We start from the raw sequence: 19408 nt of genomic DNA, 5'->3' as shown, positions 1-19408 counted from the left end.
GTGTTCTGTAGGAGTTGTTCCACATGTAGATGTATTTTAGATGTATTTGTGGGGAGGAAGGTGATCTCCACGACTTATTCCTCTGCCGTCTTGAAGGTGCTCTCTCTTCACACTATTCAGTTTTGAAGTGTTCCATACTCACAGATCAATCAAGGAAAAGCTTAAGGGCAGATTTAGGGAAATCTTCCATTACTCCTGTTGCTAGAGGATCCACATTTCATCTGGAAAGGACATAAATCTGGCAATGTCACTTCAGGCCTAGCCTATCCACCTTTTTTTCCTTTGTGCTTAGTCTGTTTCACTTGCTCATAGCGGGCCCTGTGCAGAGGCCTTGCCCCTGGCCCTTCAGACCAGAGTTCCTCGTGAAACGGCTGAGCCGACACCTGAGCTCGGTACGTGCGCTGAAGCTCCTCACAGAACACTCAACTCAAGGTGGTGGCGGGCCATGTGCAGAGACACTGTGTATGCCTGGAATTCCCTTTTGAGAAAGACCTTTAGGACCAGAAAACGTTAATCATAAAAATATTCTGTTCTTGTAAAGATTTAAGTTCTATTTGTTCTTCATTCTGTAGTTGAGTTCAGTGGCCAAAATAACACAAAATCTTTTTGCTCCGTTAATTTTCTTTACCCTTTAAACTATTCTGTAGCTCTTTAAGTTTGTCATGGAATCTAGATAAATTTCTGTCCATCAACATGATCAGCTCATATTAGTCTTTTCTGAGAACAGGTGCTGCATTACAGGTATCTATCTATTCTTTCCTCTTCCTACTTCCTTTTATATCTGTACTATTTGGACTGCTGGGAGTTGAGCCTCTTGTGCTTTCTTTTAATAATAAAATAACATCTCTCCCCACATCCTACTGAAATACCAGAGAGTCCTTTCACAGACGCAGCTGTCTGTGTTCTCTCTAGGAGTGTTTAAAAAACCCGTATATGGAGTAGAACACACTGGTATTAAGAGGATAAACTTAATCTGTTGCATTGAGGCTTATTGCAGATTTTGGAGCCTGGGGAGTCAGATACCTTGTTTTCAGAAAGTGTGTCATCATTTTGTGGTGTTTAATTTGTTTTTAGCTTTCCATTATTTCCAAATTCTTATGGAAGTATGGAAATAAACAATTTTTATCTGATTATGACCTTCGAAAAGAAATAAACGGGTTGTTTTTATTTAGCAGCAACGTTATCAATTTATGCCAACAACAGTTTTTCTGAGTATGACGGTAATCACAGATGTCAGGATGCTCTGGAAATACTGTCTCTTTGTTACCTCTTATTATTCAAGCACTAAAAAAGATCATTTTAAAGTTTAATTGATTTATGGGTAATTGGTCCATCTGAACCTACGTGTAAGCGGAAAGTCTTACTTCTAAGTAAAAGATGGTTTTTATTCACGCGCCATGCTATCCAACGATCGCTATAGGGTAATAAGGAACTCTGAGTAAGATTGCTTAGAAGTTAAGATACTATGCAACAGACTTTGCAACATTCAAGCTACATTTTCATATTTTCCAAAGAAAATTCATTTTGATATTTCCTTATTGCCTAATGCAGAACCTAGTACACTGCTGTGTACACTCCGTGTGTGTGTGTGTGTATGCATGTGCATACATGTATGTTTATATATACCTTTGTGGGGACAAGGAAGAGGTGCTTGTCAAGTGTTAGCTAAATTAAACTTAATTGGTCATTTTTACTGAACGCAATCTTATTAAATTGATTCATGGAACCAAAGTTTATTGAGTGCTTCCTATGTGCTAAGCACCATAATAGGTCCTAGGCGTATGTGTATTAGGAAGATTTTTGCATCTCTGCCCAGAAGATGCTTGCATCCTATCAGGAGACACAAACAATTAAGCCAATAATTATAACACATTGTATTACAGAATTTTGTACAAGATGCTTGGAAGCACAGGAGAGGAGCATCTGAATTAGTCTGGTTGGTCAGGAAAGTTTCCTGGAAGAGATATTCATTATGCAAGAAGAGTGAAAGGCATTTTAGACAGAGGAAACAGCAAATGACAGAGCATAGAGTTCTGACTATGGTGTCGTCCAGTGTTAGGTTTACCTGCAATAGTGGTTGTGTTGTGAGAATGTAAGGGAGAATGTTCTTGATCTTAGAAGCTATGTGCTGACATATTTAGAGGTAAAGTGCCCTAATGTCTGCAACTAATTCTCAGATGGTTCAGGAAATAAAACAAACTTGTATTTGTGGATGTGGAGAGAGTGCTCACAAATGTGACAAAATATTTTTCCTGGGTTTAGGTGAAAGAGGTACAGGGATTCGTTGTACTACTCTTGAAACTTTTCTTGAAATTTAGGAGTGTTCAAATAAAAAGAGGAGGGCTTCCCTGGTGGCATAGTGGTTACAAATCTGCCTGCTAATGCAGGGGACACAGGTTCGAGCCCTGGTCCGGGAAGATCCCACATGCCGCAGAGCAACTAAGCCCGTGCGCCACAACTACTGAGCCTGTGCCCTGGAGCCCACGAGCCACAACTGCTGAAGCCCACGTGCCACAGCTACTGAAGCCCAGGCACCTAGAGCCTGTGCTCCGCAACAAGAGAAGTCACCACAATGAGAAGCCCGCACACCGCAACGAAGAGTAGCCTCTGCTCACTGCAACTAGAGGAAGCCCGCGCGCAGCAACGAAGACCCAACGCAGCCAAAAATAAATCAATTAATTAATTAATTAAAAAATATATATATAAAGAGGAAAAGAAAACCCTTCAGGTCACTAATAGACTTTTTTCAAAAGTTTAAAAAAGTAGTATAAACATGATATAATTGAAGAATTACCTAATTAATAACTGTCTTCTATGGTGGCCTATTAACTGGGTATTTATCAGTGATAGATCATTATTCTATAAAAGATAGCCTTGACTGGATCTGCTGTGATGCTATCTTTAATAAAATTGTTATTTAAGTCCTTTTTTATCTAAATGGGAAACATAAGACCATTGAGTGTCTAATAATAGGATCAGAAGGGACCAAAGGAGTTATACTGTCTAATTCACTATTAAATGAATAAGCTAAATAGGTAGAAGGCTGCCTGTGTATATTATTACTTAGAAACATTGCCATTGAAGAAATTTCCATGACCTTTCAAATGCTTAAACAGAGGGTCATATTCATTTGTGAATTGTCTAAGATTATTTTTTAAGAAGAAAGAGCCCATAAAAATCTAGTTAATATACACTGTGACCCTTAAAAGAGAGAATGGGGAATTAAGAGCAGAGAATGTAATGCATATTAAATAAACATAACAGATAATGTATAATTCATATTCCTTATTGGCCATAGAAGAAAATGGATAATGAAGGCTGGGATGGATGGTTGTGAAAGACTAGGGGATGGAATTGTGGGAGGAGGGAAAGGCAAGGCTAGTAGTGGAGAGTGTAAGACAGAGGAAGAGAGAGAACACATCTTCTGAGGAAGAAAGATATAGCAGACTTCGAGGTGATTTTTTTTTTATTGAAGTATAGTTGGTTTACAATGTTATATTAGTTTCTGGTATATAGCAAAGTGATTCGGTTATACATATATATGTGTGAGAGTGTATGTGTGTGTGTATTCTTTTTCATATTCTTTTCCATTATGGTTTATTATGGGATATTGAATATAGTTCCCTGTGCTATACAGTAAGACCTTGTTGTTTACCTATTTTATATATAGTAGTTTGATTCTGCTAATCCCAAACTCCTATTTTATCCCTCCCCACTGCCTTTCCCCTTTGGTAACCATAAGTTTGTTTTCCATGTCTGTGAGTCTGTTTTCTGTTTTGTAAATAAGTTCATTTGTGTCATATTTTAGATTTCCCATGTAAGTGATATCATATGGTATTTGTCTTTCTCTGTCTGACATACTTCACTTAGTATGATAATCTCTGGGTCTATCTATGCTGCTGCAAATGGCATTAACTCTTTTTTCATGGCTGAGTAATATTCCATTGTGTATGTGTACGTACCACATCTTATCCATTTATCTGTCGAACATTTAGATTGCTTCCACGTCTTGGCGATTGTAAATAGTGCTGCTATGAACATAGGGGTGCATGTATCTTTTCCAATTATAGTTTTCTCTGGATATACATCCAGGAGTGGGATTGCTGGGACATATGGCAACTCTATTTTTAGTTTTTTGAGAAACCTCCATACTGTTTTCCATAGTGGCTGTACCAGTTTACATTACCACCAACAGGGTAGGAGGATTCCCTTTTCTCCACATGAGGTGATTTTTTTAATAATTATGTTTAATTGATGTAGATTTTCTTACCATCTAGTGTTTTTTAACTATTGATCCAATTAATCACTGTTTACAGTTTTTATATTTTTATAATCTCTATTTTTAGAGACTCTACTCATATGGAATAATTGAAACAATTTATTATGATGGAAATTTTCCCCAGTGATAAAGCAAAAGCTACCAGAGAAATATCACTTCTCTGACCAGATAAAATCAATCTTCACCCATATTTTAATTTGTTACAATGAAGCTCATACACAGGAAGAGTTATAGTGAGTTATAATCTTTTGAACTTGAGTTTTGGCAAAGTTTGGTTTTTCAGAAAGGATTTTCTTTGTTGTGAGACTATTTTACTGACTATTATCTTTCTTTTATTATTAACCTTTTATGTCTTCTACTTTTTCCATCCTCTGTCATTTCAAATTACTATGAAGCAGAGATCAGAATGTAGCTGTTGTAGCTGCTCTCTATTCAGGGAAAAGTAGTGTTAGAACTATAGGCTGATCTGTAATTACTTGGGTAAAATGATAATGAATTCCAATAACTTAACTTTTTTTTTTTTTTTTTTTTTTTTAATGAGGATCTTGAATCAGATGCGTATGTTTGATTGATTGATTGATTGATTGATTTTGGCTGTGTTGGGTCTTCGTTTCTGTGCGAGGGCTTTCTCCAGCCGTGGCAAGCGGGGGCCACTCTTCATCGCGATGCGCGGGCCTCTCACCGTCGCGGCCTCTCTCGTTGCGGAGCACAGGCTCCAGACGCGCAGGCTCAGCAGTTGTGGCTCACGGGCCCAGCCGCTCTGCGGCATGTGGGATCTTCCCAGGCCAGGGCTCGAACCCGTGTCCCCTGCATTAGCAGGCAGATTCCCAACCACTGCGCCACCAGGGAAGCCCCCCAATAACTTAACTTTTTGAAGTGTTTTCCTTTGTAAGATGCATTTCATTTCTTCCTAGTGTTTGCTTTTTTTTTTAACCAAAATTAACACAACAAAAGGATGATAGATGATCTTATGAACCTAATGTTCATTAGAAAAGTCAGATAGACTGAATAATTTAAGGAACATGAACAAAAGTCAGGTAGATGAACAATTTTAAGAAAAAGTAAGATTCCTCCTTGGATGTTTAAAAAAAGCCTCATTCCTGTCTCCTGAATTTCTACCCACCACTTTCTTTTTTTGCATGTATTTATTACAGGCATGGGAGTTTTTACTGGGCATTCACTTCTCTTATCTCAATTCTTCCTGCCTGCTTCTCTTTTATATTTTCATGTGTTTGTTTTTCTGGCATGTATTAGTCAAAATCCATGTTACAGTGTAGATGGGGGTCTCTCTCATTGGGGTTGACATCATACCCACGTCAAGCCAGCTCAGTTCGCCCTTGATCTTGGTTTCTAAGGCTGTGTTCTCCAGTACCCATCCGCCTCCACATCACCACTGATAGGGATGTATATGAAGTTCCCAGGATGTCTGTCAAGTGTCCCTCACCGGCGCCTGAGTAATAGCCAGTCTTAGATCACAGAAGTTTAATGATGAATCCATATCTGTCATGAGCGGGAAGAGCTGCAGGGCACATAGTAGGTAAGGGCTTAATAAATGTTTGATGGATTAATAAAGAAATGAATGTGCAAAGGAATGTAGCTCATAACTGAAGTCCTTAAGGAATGAAGCTGTTTAGGCAAGCACTTCTGTCCATAAGTATAGCCAATTAAGAGTGCAGCTCAAAGCATGCATGTGTGTCCCAATATCCATTAGTGATTACAGACTGCAGCCTTTGGTTTCCCTGGTGAATTCATATGCAAGCTGACCTGACAGGCACTGCTTGCACTATGAATAATCACAAGACTTCGGGATTCCACACTGAGCTTCACCTTTACTATGAAACGGCTTTCTGTGGCCTAACTGTGGGAGGGATCAGCTCTCATTAGAATGAATGCTTGAAATATAACCTTACAAACCTGAACTTTTTCATGTTAAGAGCAAAATCACCTTTGACAAATTTTTGGATTGAATTGGCAAGGCACAGTTCTTCTCAAGTCCAAGGATTTCACATTTTGCACACGCTTTCTTATTTCATTGTGTTTTAAACCAGGTTGCTATTATGGAGAGCATTTTAGCAACCTTGATCTTGGAGACATCACGACCGTTATTCCTGTTGTTGCTGATGTAGTGTTACAGCTGCTTCCTCTTCATGTGATTTAATTTGAAGTTTCAGCCCACCAGGGGGCTGTTGGTCCCCACCTATGCAGCTTGAAGAGCTGGATGCTGTTATTCCCGTTCCTATTCATAGCGATTTTTCCCCTTCTGTATTCATCTAGCAACAGCAAGGCACTGTTCCAGGAACTCGCGCTCTCTACATAAGGCGTAACATGGAACCATTTGGATGGAAAAATTATAAATTAAAATTATTCTGTTCATTTTAAAATATTCATATTGTGTTGCTCAGATGCCAGTAACTGGAAAATCATGGATAATGTCCTGTTTTTATAACCTCTTTCAGAGTGTTTTAAAATCCATTTATGTTGTTACTTAGCCATCTCTTTCCTGGAGTGGATTTTGTGATAAGATTTTTTTAAAAAAAGGCTGTATGAGTCCAGTGTCTGATGGCATATGTAATATTAAAATACAGATAATACCACTAATTGCAACCAGTTTTTTTAAATAGAAAAATATTTACTCCATGTACAGAGAATATTTATAAAACTATAGAGCTACAAAGGTAGCCTGTGGACATGCCAGATTATTTACTTTGAGGATAAAACTTTTTATTAAATGATTAAAACAAAGCAAAGGTTTATTAATTTCTGAAACTACATATTTAAATTAAGAAATCCCATATATTCATAACATTATTGATTTTCAAATATTAAAAACATCTCTAACTTTTAAAATGGAGCTGTTTTTTGTTGTCTCCTGTTCTTTAATTTTGGGAAACTAATTTTATTTCTATCCTTGTATTTTCCATATTGTCTGGGTGTGGGTGAGGACGTGCTTGTCTCAGAAAGATAGTAAAGTGGGGAAAAGTGAACATGTTTTTATGGAGGTTGGCTAGTTTGTTGATAAAGTAAATATATCTCTTCTTCTAAAGGAAAGAATAGTGACTGGAGATGTTAGCTTCATGTATTGATATATTTTTCCACCTCTGTGGAACATGTTAAAGAGAGTGAAGATCTTTCCTTTTTGCTTCTTTGTTCTGTAAGTTTTAAGTTCACATTCACATAGAAGCTATGTGTTCTATTTGTTGGCTAGGAATATTTAAATGTATTTTTGAAATTATTCTGTTCTGTCAACTAAAGACAATTTAAAATTTTAATTTTAAGACTCTTCCTAGAAACTTCTACTTTTGGTTCAGGCTGTCTTCTTTGTTTGTGTGCCTTGTGTGTGTGTTGAGGTTCTTCAGAAGCAACAAATCACGTTAGCATGAACAAATTTCACAGGCCCATTTCACTGTTTATTTTAGCCTTGTGAATCATTTGGCCTTTTAAAACAGGCTAATCCTTTAATTGAATATGCCTTCAGAAAGATTCTGTGTGCCCTGAAAACTTGGGTGGCTTTTGCTAACTCTGCTTTATTTATTTTAAGTAATTCTAGGTGATCCAGAAGTATTTCCTTTCAATTTCTGGAAGAATGTTATTGCAGGCCAGTAATATTGGAAGTCAGGATTCTTTATAACAACAACAACATGGAAACATAGATACATTTTTATAAAGTCTGATTGATGGAAAATAGGATGCAACCTGTTCTATTTTTAGTAAACAGCTTTTTCAACACAGATGCTTAGTTTATACAGCAGCCAGCTTCTTTGAATGCAGCAATATAATGCACTCTGTTCTTAATTGAATTAAGAAAACAAATTAGCATGGTTACTACAGGAGAAATGGGTACCTCATAATTAATAATTTGTGAGTCAAACTTTAACGACACTTGACATTTTCCTTGGGTCGGTGACAGACTGATCAGTGAGTTAACTGCTGGTGGTACCTATTTTGTGGAGTGACTGTTCCAGTTCCGGGGCTTTTGCTATTCAATAAACTAGGTATTGTCTGTGACGGGACTAAAGCTTTAGTCTTGATCAAAGTGCTTTGGAGGAAGCATGGTTGAACTGATTGGCTGTGAATGTTAATCACTCCATAGGACGCACTGATAATTTACAGCATTGTTGTAACCCTCTGGTGTTCATAAAACGAACTTAATGACCCAGTGCCACCATGGGATAAGCTGCTTTTTCTCTGCAATTGAATACCCAGGCTGCCTGCGTATCAGTGTTGAGAAATACTGCATTAAAAAGAGTGAGCAGCTGTATGATGAAGGAAACGGCTCTGCAACAGATTTGTTAATTATCTCCTTTGATTCACAGAGGGTGTTTGTGAAATATGGTTGACCAGTGAAGACACAGGGGCTTATGGCAGAGATATTGGCACCAGTCTCCCCGCACTGCTGTGGAAACTGGTTGAAGTGATTCCTGCGGGAGCAATGCTGAGGCTTGGCATGACAAATCCGCCCTATATTTTAGAGCATCTGGAGGTAAGGAAAAGCACCCCATTTCTGTGCTGACACAGAGACGAACCAATCCAGACAACGTGGCGGCCTCAGCACCATCACATGAGTTTCATTTAAAACCACTTGCACATTTTTTTTTTTTTTTGTGGTCCCACGTTACCAAGAATGAATCGGGAATTTCAAGTCCCTTCTTTGTCAGTCTGCACATCTTGTTTCTGCTTCCTCACCATTAATTAATGTTGCCTAGATTTCCCAGTATTTGCCATCTTGTCCCAGTTCTTTGTTTCTTCCTTACAGCCCTTCAGTTTTCCAATGCATAAATTTGCCTCAGTTCCTCTGTCTATAACCCTTGTCTATTTCAGGACTGCTACTACGTTGCATTGATTTTGCAACCAACTGTAACATGGCATTTATCTGAACTACTGTTAGCCCTACCAATAAGGATACTGTGCAGTGGAGTTTAAGGGTGTTTTAAATTTGATTCTTTTGTCTGGCGACAGTTAGGGGAAAAATGAAATCAAAGAGATGTAGAGCTTTGTAGTCTTCCACTTGATTCTCTTGTGGTCACTGTGAAAAAAGGAGTTATGATAATGCAAGATCCCTGGTTTTGTTTTTATACCTTCCACGGATGAACAGTGTGCCTACCCTCAAGTAGCTTACTATTAAACTAGGAAAATGGACGTGTGTACAAGTAACTGTGGTACTTGATGACAAATGATAAAATAAATATGAGCAAAGAATATGGACAGGGGAACAACCATGTAAATGAAAAAGTACATGCTGGGATCCATGATTATTATTTGAGAAATAAGATTATGCTATTAGGCCCATAGTTAAGAATAAGAAATCTAATAAGTGCTGTTGGAGAGTCATGTGCAAAGTACAGAAACAACTCACTTACGTTTTTATCAGTTGTGTTCTTTGCAGTTAGTTTGTACAGAAAAATGACATTTCAGAATTCTAAAAGCAAGTATAGTGGCTGAAATTTAATGTGAATGAATATTCAAAGATTATTTCTGTTGATTTGATTTGAAGCCTGTACTTGTTGAGGTTGTTGTTGAAAAGCCACCCTGCTATCAGCAAACTATTTTAGAAATTCTGAAAACAGAGTGGATCGCAATCTGATCGTTAATTATAAATACCTAATGAAGAAATTTAACGATCTCAATTTTGTTATTCACATTTTCCCAACCAGATCTTTTTAGTAAAGGTGTGTGATTTATATGTTAACTTTGGTACTTTGGACAGTGTGTGACTATTATGATTTGCTATTTAAAAGTAAGCCACAGGCATGTCAGTTTTTACTTAACCCTTTGACGTGGCACTTGAAAAAGCAAGTGATTCTCTGTAAAAATCAAATCTGCTAAGAGCTATAGCAGTCTTGCTATGTTTGCAGTAAATGTGAGGCATCCATCATGAAGATCAGGAGATGTGCTGGATATATGGTGGGTAGGAAGAGAAGTAAGCCCTGCCAATATACAGCTGATAACACCCCAGTTTCTTTGGATTTAAAAAATCTTATCAAATTTCAAGGGAACATTAGTAGCTAGAGTCAGAGCAGTTCAGGTGGGGCTACAGTCAGAGAAGTTCAGGTGGGGAGTAAACACAAGGGGAAAAAAAATCATGTATTGGCTCTGTGATGAGAAACCTAATATCTCTTGGAATAAACTCAACCCTTTAGTTAATTGCAAGATTGTAGGAACCAGTGTCGCGTTTATAGCAAACCCTAATGCTCAGCATCTAAAATAGTGCTAGAGTTGTTGACCTCCGAATAGATGCTCCAGAAGAGCTGCTAGAAATCAACAGAGGATGGTAAATGTAGCTTTACGCTTTACCTGAAATAACACAAGTGTTTAGTTCATAGATTGTAGTTAGAGTGATAACAAGTTACAATTGTCATAAAATTACCTTTTAAAAATTCTTGCTTTAAGATATCTATAATGTTGGCCTTCCCTCCTACATTCTCATTTTCACGAGGCGAGGACCTTGTCATATCTATGTGTCGATCTACCCCACCCACTAGTGGCTCAATAAATGAATGAATAAAAGATGAATAAAGGAAGAGCCTTCTTCATAAAATAAATTGTAGAGCCCACTCTATCATCTTGAAGTCGTCTGGCCAGAAGAGGCAGCACAAGATGACAAAGTAAATGAGCTTCAAGGGTGAGAGTTTGTCCCAAAGAAAGCCACCCATTCCCCTCCACTTGATATGCAGGGAGTAATTCCATCCTATGGTTCCACAGCAAAGGAGAGAGCAGTCCAGAGGAATCAGAACCAAAGGAGACAAACAAAGAAAGATGTGCTAGAAAGAAAAAACCCAAGTATCTGGAAGCAAGAGCTTTTCAAGTCTTCCTCTGTCGCTTTGACAAGACCTGCACACCTTGGTGGTGGTTCTCATCCTCCTCTGAGTGGCAGAGCTTCAAGCTCGCAGTGTCCTACAAACACATCCTTCTGTAACAGGAAAGGTATCTGAGCTCCACAGGCATCACTGGCTTCCAAGTGTGAAAAAGGACAGGGAAGAGAGCCAACCCCATGGAGACTAACCCCACACCCGCAATGCATCGTATTTCCCCATTTTCCTCTCACTAAGCTGAGACTGCTCTGAAGAAATTACTTGACTTACCTAAAGCGCTGAAGAGAACTCATCAATAAGAAAAAAAAAGAAATGGGAAAAGCTGAAAACGGGGGGAAAAAATAACACCAGTGAATGACAGGTGATGATTTTTTTTTAACTGCCAGTATAGAAGGAAGCCACTCTTGAAAAACTACTCTGAAGGTATAATACACTTACGGTGAGGGTTTCTGGCGAATTGTATGGGTAGGACCCAGCCTTCTTGTGTTTCTGGAAGATGCTTCACGCTACAGACTTTAATTATAGAGCACTTCACGGGGCTGTTTTCCTTCCTCTTGGTTATGTTCACTTCACATTCACCTGACTCTTGAGATTTTTCTCTTAAACTCTTTTACCAGTTTTTTTTTTTTAATTGCACAGTTTAAAGGGGAAATCATTTAAAGGAAAATACCAAAGTTTCTATCATTATTTAAACATATGGTGTGGAAAAATAGGTCTGTTGAAAATACATTTTATTAAATCTTCCAAGGGACAGAAGATATCACACTTAACGTAGGATGCACGTCTAACTTTTAATTGAGAGTCTAACATTATGTGTGGCACTTTATGTAGTAGATATTGAATAAATGTGTAATGAATAAAAGGAAAGGAGGGAGAATTCTTAATCCCTAACAGGCAAAGTCAAGTATCTAATTGGAACACCTACAAACCCTATTTTTAACTTGTCACTGCCCTAAAAAACCATATGGGATTCATTTTAAATGATGACATAAGTGTCAGAGATATCTCAAACATATCTATATATATGTATACCATATATATATGGTGGGAAAACACCCTGGAATTGAAGAAACATAATTATAAGCTTATGTAATACTTATTAAATTTGGATATGAGGTAGAAACAATAGATAAAACAGTAGATTAAAAACTATTTTACCTCATCTTAGGTCTGTAATACCTCTTCATTACCCACAGAATAAAGATAAGCTCTTTATCATGACATGCAGGGTCCTTAAGATGCTTCCTCCATTGCGTCCCTGTTCGCTCTTCCCTTTGCTACCCTTATGAGGCCTCCTGTGTAGCCTGTATTTTTTTTAACCATTTTATACTCCTGCTATTTTTACTTTAACTTTTTCCTGTTTCATACTTACCACATGATGACAGTTGTTAGTATTGAGTTAATCAGATACACTAATATTTGCTACTATTGGGTTGGCCAAAATGTCCATTCGGGTTTGTCCGTTTAAAAAAAACGGGTTCTTAATGGAAATATGTATGTTGACTAATACATATGTTGACTAATATATTGCCCCTATAGTGGCACATAAGAGATATTTTCCTTCTATGTTTGCTTTCCTGTTGATACCGCTGAGATAATAACACTGGCATATTCCTGTTTAGTGAACTCTGACCTTCTAGGTGGAGCAGCTTGTGAATTTGATTACTCTTGAAACTACATTGCTTAGTTTTGCCCTCTGCGTTGTAGGTAGCCCACAGCTAAGGTATTAGTTCAGACTGAACATAACACATATGAACCCAGCCAGGTGTGATGCGGCCAGTGGCAGTGGTGCGATGACTGCTGTTACCTGGGCACCAGAAGGCACTGGTAACGTTATTCAACACTGCTTAATAATAATCATAATAACGGCAGTACAATTTCTTGGGCATTTATTATTTTCTAGAAACCATACTGCTTGCTTTACACATGTTATCTCTTTTCCTTCTTACAATAAGCTAGGTATGTAGATATCATTATCCTTATTTTATTGATTGAGAAGCCTTTAATAATTGGCCAAATTACATAACTAATTAGCAGCTGAACGGGTTTCTAATCTTGTATGACTCTAAAATGCTTTCTACTGTACTGCATCTTCCATAAAACCTGCTCAGATATTTCCCAGATTCCTTCCATGCTTTCTCAGACTCTGTCCAGCCTATCTCTGTGGGCACTCATCATGGTTCATCATTACTTATTTACACGTAAATCCAACAAAACTGTTATCATCTTTACGAAGAGGCTGTATTGTTTGTCTTTGCATTTCAGTGCCTGTGATGACATGCACTTAATAAATGTGTGTGGAATGATGTGACGGCTCTAAGTTGAGCTGTTCTTTGACTGCATGTCTTATACATATTGAGGCACCTTCATATCTGGGCTGAGCATCTAGTTTTGGAAGAGTTTGTGGATGGTTGTCATATGTGTTTCTCACTTATGAGTCACACTTTTGTGAAGAATTACTAGATGGTGGAGGAGAATTCATCTAAGGGATATGCTTTATTATTTGCCCTGCTAAAATATTGTAGTGACAGATAGTATCTTTAGGACTACCTAGAGCAAATGAGCTCATTATATGATTATTGAATTTGTAGATTATCTAGGCTTTTAGCTTCTTTCTTCTCCTTCCTGCTTCTTAGCTTTCACTGCTTTTTGTAGTCTCCATCACAGAAGTCAGCAGTGGATGGTCAAGGAGGAGAAATTAAAATCAGGCAATTTGTCTTGTTTTTCATTTTATGGGTTGGCTAGTAGGGAAAAGATATTAAAGCTCTTGACCAGAAAGGGATATGGGAATTATCTGTGGATTTTATTTATCTAAGCTATTCTGGTTCTCCTTGTGTTATGAATAATTTAAAATAACTGTTATCTTCCTTGAAGATGCCTGTATGTCTTAAAGTCATATCAGAATTTTAGTGCATCACTTAACAGCCTGGAACAGAGAGGGCAAGTTGATTAATTTGGAGTGCAAATGCTTGTTATTAAGGACTTTTCCTACATTCAAATCATAAATAAAGCAAATTGGTTATTTTAAAATTTCTATTACTCTGTAAAATATTGCTGAGAATACTGACACTCATATTCACATTGATGTGCTACATTTTATTCAGCTTGAATTAAAATGTATAAGTTCTTTAAAGATTTATATTTAGTATATTTCTGTTATTTATATTATATGTGTTACATTGTGTAAGGTTAGTCATAGTGGTATTTTAAATGTTCCATCTGTTTTTGGTTGAGAAATCTTGTAGTCACTACAAGTCAGTTTCCTGCTACCCTTGATTTTTGTATATTTACTTCTATTTAAATGACCTTATGTTCCAATCCAATAGTACATTTAGCAAAATTAATTTATCTGGTAAGACAGTAGATATCTGTCAAGGACTTTTGCTGCATGGTAATTTATGAACATTAATAGTATGTTTGGCTTGGCAGACTTTTGAAAAATGCCTCATAGTTTCAAAATAATAGCAAACACAATACCTGCTGTGCTTATGTTCCATCAAAGCAATACAGAATTTCCAAATTGAAGTCAACAGTTCACATGGGGTCTTTAAACTTTTTTTTTTTCCTTAAGGCTTATACTTTCCAGGATAATAGAAAAATATGTAAATAGATTTTGTGCTGTTGTATACAAACTATTTCACCGTTTTGGTGAATAGAAGGACACGCTCAGTGATTCGTTTTGAGCAAGGAAATGGAACGGAAAAATCCTTTATTTCTGCCATCCACGTACTATAGCTTTTGGAACTTGTCAGTGTGGTTTGTGTGACTGTTGGTACCCCGTTTCTTACTGATTAGAATCATCAACACTTTACTTCATTCTTAACCTGGCATTTGTGAATAGATTTCAAGAGGTCAGTGAAACCTCTAAAACTGGAAACCAAAGTTTGTGCCTATCTGAAAATTTAGGGGGAGGAAACCATCAAATATTAAAAGGATTCATATACTTAATAAAAAGCTTATCAGGCCTAATTATGAGAGCTGAGAGCAGCCCCCCTGGAAAGGAATGGGGGTTATGCCCCAGCCCCATGTGCCGAATGACTTGACTCCTTGTGATAAACTTAAATGCTACTCCACATAAGCATGATTGTGGGCTCCACCCCACATTCCAACTCTGCTCCGCCTTGGAGGGATCTGGATCTGAGCACCAGCAAAGCTTCAGTCTGGGCCTTCTACCAAAACATTTGCACCTCTGCGCCTCCTTGTATCTCACCCCGTTCCATCCTGTGATCCTCACTTGTTCCCGCTTCAGGCTTCAGCTCCTAACCCCAGCCCTGCCCAAGAAGCCTCAGCTTTTCTTGAACCCAACAACTCCTCAGAAAGACTTCCATAGCTTATTGCTTCTGACTACTGAGCTTCAGTTTGCAATGTTCTGTCTGGGTGATTAAGCCTCAGGGTAACATGCAGGCCAGAGGACCCAGAAAAGAAAGGAGCTCTTAAATAGATAGACTTGATCTCGACAAATAACTCCTTGTTGCTGTCCTCACAGCCACAGACTCATCAGTTTCATCAGGAATTTTATTTTATGCTTATCATCTCAGGTATGTTTTCGGGGGAAAATGAACTATTTTGTGCATGAATGTTTCTCATGTTGAAAATATTGGGTTTCTCTGTCTTTTGAGGGAGAACAATGGAAAATGCCTTGTTTTAAGATTCTGTTTATATGGCCAGCAATAATTTATACAGAGACCCACCCTGTGGGCCTCCCTGCTGCCCTCAGTTACAATTTCTGAATTACCAGATAGCATGGATGGGAGTCTAGATCCAGCAGAGGAATATAAATAGTCAAATTGGCTTTGGTTATCATAATATGATTTAATCCACTTTGTGATAAAAACTATCTGAACTTTGCAACCACTAATATCATCATTTTATCTCTTGCCATTGGCCTAAGTTTATTGCCAGTGAAATCCAGAGACATACTGATATTCATTGCCAAAAGAGAGGATCATTTTCCTGAAAGGAAAAGAATGTAGGGACATAGGGATAAAATATGGGTCAAGATGATAAGTAAAAAGGCCTCAGCAAATGCTTTATAAAGAAACTGGTGTCATAGTCAAACATCTGGAACCATGTCTGTGTGTGTGTGACTGCATGCACGCGCTTGCATGTGTATGTATATGTGTATGTATATATATATATATATATATATATATATATATATATATATATATATATATATATATTAGGTTGGCCAAAAGGTTCATTTAGTTTTTTTCTGTAAGATGGCTCTAGTAGCACTTAGTTGTCTTTAACTTCATCCTAAACAGTTTTGTTAGATTGTATGTGACAGCTGTCATATCAGCGTGCATTTAAAAAAAGACATCAAAATTGGTGAATTTTTAAAATTTTATTTATATTTTGGCTGCATTGGGTCTTTGTTGCTGCATGCGGGCTTACTCTAGTTGCAGCGAGCGGGGGCTATTCTTCTTTGCGGTGCACAGGCTTCTCATTGTGGTGGCTTCTCTTGTTGCAGAGCACGGGCTCTAGGTGCGCGGGCTTCAGTAGTTGTGGCACGCAGGCTCAGTAGTTGTGGCGCACGGGCTTAGTTGCTCCGCAGCATGTGGGATCTTCCCGGACCAGGGCTCGGACCCGTGTCCCCTGCATTGGCAGCCAGATTCTTAACCACTGTGCCACCAAGGAAGTCCAAAATTGGTGAATTTTTGTGTAGCCATTTTAATATTGAGGATGGAAGAAAAAAAGCAACATTTTCAGTATATTATGCTTTATTATTTCAAGAAAGGTGAAAATGAAATCAAAACGCAAAAAAAGATTTGTGCAATATATGGAGAAGGTGTTGTGACTGATTGAATGTGTCAAAAGTGGTTTGCAAAGTTTCATGCTGGAGATTTCTTGCTGGATGATGCTCCACGGTCGGGTAGACCAGTTGAAGTTGATAACGATCAAATCAAGACATTAATTGAGAACAGTCAGTGTTATACCACGCGGGAGATAGCCGACATACTCAGAATATCCAAATCAAGTGCTGAAAATCATTTGCACCAGCTTGGTTATGTGAATCGCTTTGATGTTTTGGTTCCACATAAGTTAAGCTAAAAAAACCTTCTTGACCATATTTCTGCATGCAATTCCCTACTTAAACGTAATGAAAACGTTCTGTTTTTAAAACAAATTGTGATGGGCGATGAAAAGTGGATACTGTACAATAATGTGGAAAAGAAGAGATCATGGGGCAAGCGAAATGAACCACCACCAACCACACCAAAGGCCGGTCTTCATCCAAAGAAGGTGATGTTGTGTATATGGTGGGATTGGAAGGGAGTCCTCTATTATGAGCTCCTTCTGGAAAACCAAACAATTAATTCCAACAAGTACTGCTCCCAATTAGACCAACTGAAAGCAGCATTTGACGAAAAGCATCCAGAATTAGTCAACAGAAAACGCGTAACCTTCCATCAGGATAATGCAAGACCGCATGTTTCTTTGATGACCAGGCAAAAACTGTTACAGCTTGGCTGGGAAGTTCTGATTCATCTGCCATATTCACCAGACATAGCACCTTCGGATTTCCATTTATTTAGGTCTTTACAAAATTCTCTTAATGGAAAAAATTTCACTTCCCTGGAAGACTGTAAAAGGCACCTGGAACAGTTCTTTGCTCAAAAAGATAAGAAGTTTTGGGGAGATGGAATTATGAAGTTGCCTGAAAAATGGCAGAAGGTAGTGGAACAAAAGGGTGAATACATTGTTCAATAAAGTTCTTGGTGAAAATGAAAAATGTCTTTTATTTTTACTTAGAAACCGAAGGCACTTTTTGGCCAACCCAATAAAGCAGAACACTTTAATATTTCAGAATTGTAAATATAATTCTAGGATACTAGAAGCCTGGAAATTTACAAATTTTGATTGTGGCATACAAAATATTCCTGTTTCATCTTTTAGTATTCTAGTGTACATTTCAGTTTCCAAAGGAGGGCATTAGATACATGATGGTTTAATTTGCATCTTAAAAGGCGTTTCACATTGCTATTTTCCCTGGATCCTTAATTTCACAGGAGTAGCTAAGAAGGCTTCTATGTCACCTGTCGAAATTAGTATAGTTCAAACTCCACAATACACCATCTGTGGGCTTTATCTTCCTCATTAATTTAGGAAGTCAGTTATGCTCAAACCACTGAGAAAAGCCGCCTTCGACTTGCCTTCATAAGCACAGAGCATGGCTAACACATAAGGCATTCAATGTAGTTTTTTTCTTTACACTTTTCTTTTGGTACTAGGATCATTTCTGTATCGATTCTTTACTCTGATAGCCTATGAAAGGCTACCCAAGGCCATTGCTAATTCAGCACTTAGTAAAATGATATCTTCGTATTTTATATCAGGTGGGTAATGGAATTTTCACGTGATTCATGGTGTAGAACAGAAAGGTTGGTAATGAAGTTAATGGTTCAGGGAATACTTGAGGGACATTCTGCATATTTTTCAGAAAGTAAAATGCAGTTCCTTACTTTGCTTCTGTTTATTTTTAATATACTAAATTGTTTGTTGTTTTTAGATCCAATATGCATCGGTTCTTTCTCCCACATCTTCCTTTGTCTACCACAAAAATAATCCACATAAAAATGTTAAGCTTTCAAATTTTAAGTCCAAAATTCTTTAATGTCATTTGATAGTAAATGATGATTGTGTCCTAAATTGGAAACATAAGCATTTTTATATGAATAAGAACACCTTTATTTGTATGTGTTGAACAGAACTATCAAATAGATTATAATGGGCATGAATAGTGTATGTGTAATGAATCATTTTTAGCATCAGAGGATGCTGCATGTGGGCCAGAGAAGTCAAACTATTTAGAGTAATACTGAAAGTTCTCTAGTTATTCATTAGTTCAGGTGGAAAAAAACTATTCTGTCTCTTTTTGTAGAATACATTTTTCTGTGTTTTTAAAATCACTGTGAAAAGTTTGCTGCTTGTAAAGCATTGTTTGACTAGAGAAAGTATTGTGGGTTAGAGTGTCTCTAATATATGGCAACAAAGAAGTAACTTCCATATTTACATGTTAAAATATATCTAAAAAGCAAGCTTTACATCAATTTTTTATTATACAGTCATATGGAATGTCATCCTAAATGCCGATCAGTTGAAATTTCAGATGTAAATCTTTTCATTAATTGGCTACTATATAGTCAAGCTTTGTCTTTCCACCTCAATAGATCCTTGTTATTTTTTCTTCCTCTATTCCTCTATTACTGCCTTTGTATTAGTTTCCTAAGGTGGTTGTAACAAAGTACCACAAACTGGGTGGCTTAAAATAACAGAAATTTATCCTCACAGTTTGGGAGGCCCGAGGTCCCAAATC

At 37.5% G+C, this 19408-nt stretch overlaps 1 protein-coding gene across 4 annotated transcripts in view; it reads left to right on the top strand.

Moving 5' to 3' along the window:
• Positions 1-19408, top strand: part of CDKAL1 (CDK5 regulatory subunit associated protein 1 like 1) — a 669276-nt gene that overhangs the window by 384751 nt on the left and 265117 nt on the right. For all 4 annotated transcript variants that reach the window (XM_007197148.2, XM_057555487.1, XM_057555486.1 and 1 more), the window contains one exon: positions 8593-8759. In XM_007197148.2, coding sequence (XP_007197210.2) covers positions 8593-8759 — 167 coding nt within the window. The remainder of the gene's footprint in view (positions 1-8592; positions 8760-19408) is intronic.

This window comes from Balaenoptera acutorostrata, chromosome 10, assembly GCF_949987535.1.
Source record: "Balaenoptera acutorostrata chromosome 10, mBalAcu1.1, whole genome shotgun sequence".
In the NCBI taxonomy this organism is placed as follows: Eukaryota; Metazoa; Chordata; class Mammalia; order Artiodactyla; family Balaenopteridae; genus Balaenoptera; species Balaenoptera acutorostrata.
Note: the sequence above shows the minus strand (reverse complement) of the source record. Positions and strands in the feature narration are given on the sequence as shown.